Source organism: Ylistrum balloti, unplaced genomic scaffold (genome assembly GCF_031769215.1).
Source record: "Ylistrum balloti isolate Yb309-2 unplaced genomic scaffold, AGI_CSIRO_Ybal_v1 Utg371198, whole genome shotgun sequence".
In the NCBI taxonomy this organism is placed as follows: Eukaryota; Metazoa; Mollusca; class Bivalvia; order Pectinida; family Pectinidae; genus Ylistrum; species Ylistrum balloti.
In genome coordinates this window covers 34356-40371 of record NW_026782652.1, presented here as the reverse complement: position 1 = coordinate 40371, position 6016 = coordinate 34356, and the positions used below count along the sequence as shown (strand labels likewise).

The following is a 6016-nucleotide window of genomic DNA, read 5'->3' as shown; positions in this document are numbered from 1 at the left end:
TGGAAATTTTTGAATTTTGATTAACTTTCATATATCTGAGAACAGGTACAGAATCTTAACACTGAACAAGAGTACAGGATTGTGTACCGTTTTGGAGTACTAGTGACACGGTAGTAAATTCGAGTACGGATGCTTACCTGTAATTTGGAGTACGGATCTGTGATTACCGTTAGACTGTGATGACACGTGTACGATTTCATACTCGTAATTAGGAGACGTGCATCTACGTATTATATTTCAAGAGAAGTACGGGACGTTTCGTGTGAACACAGAAATACGGAATATCATCAAAGACGTGTACGGGAAGTTTAGAATATCTCAGGACGGACGCGGTAATCTCAGTACATAAGACTATGTTGAGGAAAAAGCATCAACGTGACCCACTGGGTAACCTCGAACTAGGAGGGGCTGTACATATGACAAGCTCTGCTTTCCGTGTGAAAAGATTAAGTTATAAGAGAATACTTAAATATGTGGTGTTGATTATTCTTGGAATAGCCATTCATTCAATTTACCGAGAGATATTCCAGGTAAATATATTTGTAGAAAATGATCAATGAATTAAACATATTTTATTATAAATTATTTACAAAAGGATCAGGCACAAGTTATTTCAACTTATAGTTGTCCTTTTCTCAATACATTACAAAACAAAAACATCACAATATCAAGTCATCAATAATTTACATAAATATTGGCTAAATATATTTTTAAAGAGAAGGGGGGAGGAGGGGAGAGAGAGAGAGGTGTGTGTGTGGAGGGGGGGGGTTAGAAGGGATAACGTCATTGGAAGTAAAATTATAACAGAGAGTTTCATGTTTAAAACCTGTTGCTACTTTTTATAAATTAATCATCACTCCCATCCCTAACCCCACCCCATCCCCCAACCCCCAACTCCCATTCCCCGCTCCATCCTGACCAGAGCAAGCATATATTGACCCCGGAATATATCCGTGGTATTACGATCGTGCCTTTAGTTCATAAATATAGAATATAGCATGTTTTATATCATTGAAGATTTAATGAGCCTTTTTACTTTTTCGATCCTTGGCAAGCAAAAATTAAAACTTTGATAAAAATTTCAAGAAATCTTACATGAAATTAAAAAAAAAGATACAGTACTTTTATTACACTCACAATAAAAATATATTTTGTCAGTTTTGAAGTAAAAATGTAACGTAAATGTCTATATCATGACAACACAATAGATCAGCCAATGGAAATTGTCCTTGGGTATATCATACTAGTGACATATACACAATACATGGGCGAATTTACAGGATAACAATATGATTATGTGATTAATTAATTTATCGACTTCAACAAAAGGTTCTATAGTACAGGAGAATGTTAAATTCGGCCTCTCATTTCTGGAATGTTTCAATTACAAATTTAAATTAATTACAATTAAGAACTAAATCTAAACATAAACTACACAAATTTGTTCTTTTTCCAAGTTATATATTAAGATAAACTTTACCCCAATCCCAGAAGCGAACAAGAAATATCGATTTTATGAAACTAACCGTTCTAATCAATGACCTTTCAACCTTCTCGTTCTTGTTTCATTACATCGACGGCATGATACAATGGCGGATTATCGACAGTAACTTGATCGTATTTGTCTGTTAAAGCGTTGATCATTCAAAGCAGATTATACTTTTGACGTACGAATACTACAGATCAATAACTACTCTGTTGGTTATTTATGGTATGTAACTTTAAAATTAAAACCAATATTTTTTTCAGTTTTTTTTTTTTTTTTTTGTCAAAGAATAAGGACAAATGCATATAATTTTCCTTGAAGATATAACTTTTACCAAATTTTTCGATAGTAAATTTTATTTTCAAGATCTTTGTTTTTCGTAATTGTATTCCCTTCTGGAAAATATCCGAAAATAAACCTCAAAAAACCCCGAAAATATAGCCCCTCAAAATAACATTATATACAGTATACCGTATATGCATGTTTCTATGGTGATAACTATTTCCAGATTAAACCTCTTCCTGGTTATTAGCTGGCCTGCTCATTATCAGCCTGTACCTAGTTTTCCTCAATTGATATTTTCTTACGTCAGCTGTAGTCTTAATTGAACAATCCATGCTGATGAAATCGTGAGCATTCTTTTATCTCACGTATTACTGTAAAATCACATATTTTTATGGGGACTCAATTTCGTGGTTATTCAAGAGCATAGTTTTTATTAGCCCACCATCATCAGATGGTGGGGTATTCAAATCGCCATGCGTCCGTGGTCCGTGGTCCGTCCGTCCGTCCGTAAACAATTCTTGTTATCGCTATTTCTGGAAAAGTACTGGAAGGATCTTTCTCAAATTTCATATGCAGTTTCCCCTTGGTCCCTAGTTGTGCATTGTACCTTTTTTGGACTGATTTGAAATCAAGCCATCTTGGATGTCGACAGTAATACAGCACAAACATATTGTCCATTATCCACCTGTAACTGACTGCTATCTAATAATACTTTGGGATCTTTTTCAAATGATATTTGCTAAAAGGTGCTTAATAAAAAAAATATCTTGTGCCATCATTGAGTACATTCAATGAAGACCAGTTCATGAACATTTACAACACCTGTAACAAACAAACAAAAAATAAACAAATCTTCAAGAACTGAAAATAGATCCTCAAATGGTGGGCGCCAAGATCCCTCTGGGATCTCTTGTTAGTACATATACTTACTTGATTTCATGGGTAAAACATTCTCAGGAAATATGCTAGTATTGTAATCCATGTCAGTTTTTATTCGTTTATCGTTTCGTGTACGAATCTAAGGAAAATAAAATCCAACGAAAATGGATGATTTTACAGTAATTTTTTTTAAATATACAAAATACATGCGGTATGAGCATTTTAATTTAATAACGTGTATTACATATATATATTGGTGATTGTTTTGCTGATTGAGTAAAAAAAAATCAACGGAATTTAAAGACAAAAACTGACACTTTTGTCATTTCTCATCAATAAAGTTGGTATAATTAACAAAGCTCACTGGCTAGAGATTTATATAAGAGAGCTATAGAAAAAGGCTTCCGACACAGAGCAATCAAACCATAATTATGGTCTTGATTCAAAACTTGTTTCGAGTCCGTGTGTATCGTTCTTTTGTTCAAATTTTTGCCGAAGTTTTATTGAAATTGAGTCTGGATAACGAATATGTTCACATGTTTTTTTTACTTGTTTAATGACATGCAACTGGACGTGCACGCATCTCTCCAGAGATCGGCGGAAATACGGCCATGATTCCAAACGGTGATGTTTGCGTAGACGGGGTCTATAGATGCCATGGTTTCGACCACATGAAAAAATATCGTTGAGAATTACAAGTTTAGATAAAAGTGTGGTCACTTCAATGGTTCTTAGGTTTTATTGTTATGTAGACTTTGTTGCTTTCAAATGCTGATGTGAGTCTCGTTTTGGTTTCAGGCCCATCATATAGAAGAAATAAAACAAAACGACATTCCTGTAAAGGACAGCATCCATGTTCAAGATCAGAAAGCACAGTCACCACCTGAGAAACAGGCCCCACTGGAACCTCCTAGACACCAAGAGCCCCCTGGTGGTCGAATTCTAGATAACAATGACGACAACCAGGTCAATGAGCACGAACAATTTGTGGAGAAGCAAGCGAAAGAGATAGCTGATAGGCTTTTTAAAGGGGAAAACAACAACAGGGCACAACAAGACGAAATTGTACAAAATGCTATTGAGCAAGATAAAATTTTAAAAGAAACACACGAGCAAATCGTTGATGAAAATCAAGATACGCGAGTGCTTCAGGAGGAACCGAAGGAATTTCCTGTCGAAGAAGATCACGGGCCGTTTGAAAAAATTGTTGATCTGGAGGACGATTTTCTGGAGAATCAGAACAACATTGTGGCGGATAAGGAAATACAAAAAGAGATAGCAAACATAATGGAGGATACTTATGATGAAATCAAGAAGGACCATCCTCCCGAGCAGGCCGCCGCGCACGTGCAGAAAGCAATAGTACCTAATGACATCGGACCTGTAAAGGAGGTTGAGAAAATTAATGAGGCAGCAAAAAAGGTGGAGTCTCTACCCTTGAACTACCGTGAAGTTGTTAAACCCCATGACCATGGTCTGCCTAACCTTGTGACGGCGGCCCTTAAAAAGGACCTTCTGAAAGTAGAACAGCTCATTGTATCTGTACAACGTTTACTACCCAAAGAAAAGATATACATTTATGACATTGATCTCGAGCCAAGACAGCACAAATTGGTACGTGTTTACTCTATAAATGTATAGAAAAAATAAAAATATTTGTTACATTAGCCTAGTACTAAGACCCAATATAATTCCAAATACACGCCTTCAAGGTTTAAATAACTATTTTATTACCAAAAAAAAAGAACTTGAATATAGTTTGCCGATTCGAAAGCGACTGACTTCGACATAATTATTGTCGTGTTCGCATAGTTGTTAATAATCTACTTCATGCTAATTATGAAATAATAGGAGTGGTCTAAATATATACTTTAATTATATGCATGACTGAAATATTTTGATTCAACCTAAAATTACCAGATGCTTCTTATAATAGTTTTAGATATGTTTGTTAAAATCGAGAAGGGCGGAGAAGCTTAACGAGTCTTGCCCTACTTCGTTCATGATACTAACTGCAGGAAGATTTAGTCAAAGTGAAACCAAAAAATGGGCGTTTTAGCATGTATGGCAATGTTATATATCAAGATATTAAAATGCCATGGTTTGTGAACGACAGAAATTTCTAGAAAGCCTCATGCAGTTTTATATTTACTTGTATAAAATATCTAGAAGACTTTTCGATTGTTTAAGTAGAAGTGTATATTGATTTTCTTTGCTTTTTACTTCTACAGCTAGCAGCAATGTGTAACGTACGGATGCGAGACCTGTTTGTGGATGTATTTCCAAAATTTGTAAAGAATATAACCAACTTCCACTGGCGTCCACTGGTCATGCACGTAAGTAGCTACATGTAATGGAACCCATAACATACTTCAAATTCAAATTTCAGTTCAGTTCGTTTTCTCTTTGAACACGCCGCAATAACGCTGTTACCGGTTGTTCTGATCTGTAATGTGTTTTTACATTTACAAAATAATTATCATCACACTGACAATACTATCATCACGTTTGTTCCCGCAGCTCGCCGTTACAGAGTTCGAGCACATCACATGGTTGAATCATAATATGCGCCTTAAAAATACAAAGAAGCTCCTGACACAGGTACCAAAAGCGCATGACACGGACGTACTAGTGATAGGCCAGGCCGCCGGATATACAAGTTTTGCCGTAACACATCCCGACATGTACAAATTCATCAAGACAGACCGGAAGAAGTTAGCAGAAGTGCCCCACATTGAGATATATGCACTGATCATGCACAACACCGAGGAACTCCGAAAACATTTCATGCAAAAGCTACTCTCTTGCACAATGGATCCCGCTTGCCTAGCGCCACCTGGTGCCAAAACAAACTGTGATTTTGACTTTTCTGGGACACTTTACGCAAAGTGTCATCAATATGATGAATCAGCGATAAACATTCTGCTTAAAAACTGGTTTCAATTCGACAAGACAAAATTTGCAACAGGAAATTGCTGCTTTAGTAATTATGATCCAAACGAAAGAATAAGACCACAGATTTGTCATAGACGAATAGATGAAAAGATAGAAGATTTGTAATATGACAGGTAACGTATTGTTGTTGGGTTCCTTGATTTTTCTCAATTTTCGCGGGTAGGAAAATTCTCATGAAATCAACAAATATTAAAATTCGATGTGATCTTTTCAAATAATAAGTTGATTTGTGGTTATACATATTCCTTGATAAAGTGTACCCGCGAAATCTTTGAAAATAAATCAATCGCGAACATTGATGATAATTTTTGTTTTGTAAGAGAAGAAAGTCCTTAGATATATAGACATTCTTACTCTTGCGGAACTCCTGGTCTTATTCTCCATGTACTTTTTCATGAGTCTCCGTGTAAA

At 35.6% G+C, this 6016-nt stretch overlaps 1 protein-coding gene across 1 annotated transcript; it reads left to right on the top strand.

The window, feature by feature from the left end:
* Positions 1–353: 353 nt before the first annotated feature.
* On the top strand, positions 354–5710 carry LOC132561397 (uncharacterized). Its single transcript, XM_060226121.1, has 4 exons — positions 354–530; positions 3449–4264; positions 4882–4986; positions 5171–5710. The coding sequence occupies exons 1-4, from the start codon at positions 354–356 to the stop codon at positions 5708–5710; spliced, it is 1638 nt and encodes a 545-aa protein (XP_060082104.1).
* Positions 5711–6016: the final 306 nt, after the last annotated feature.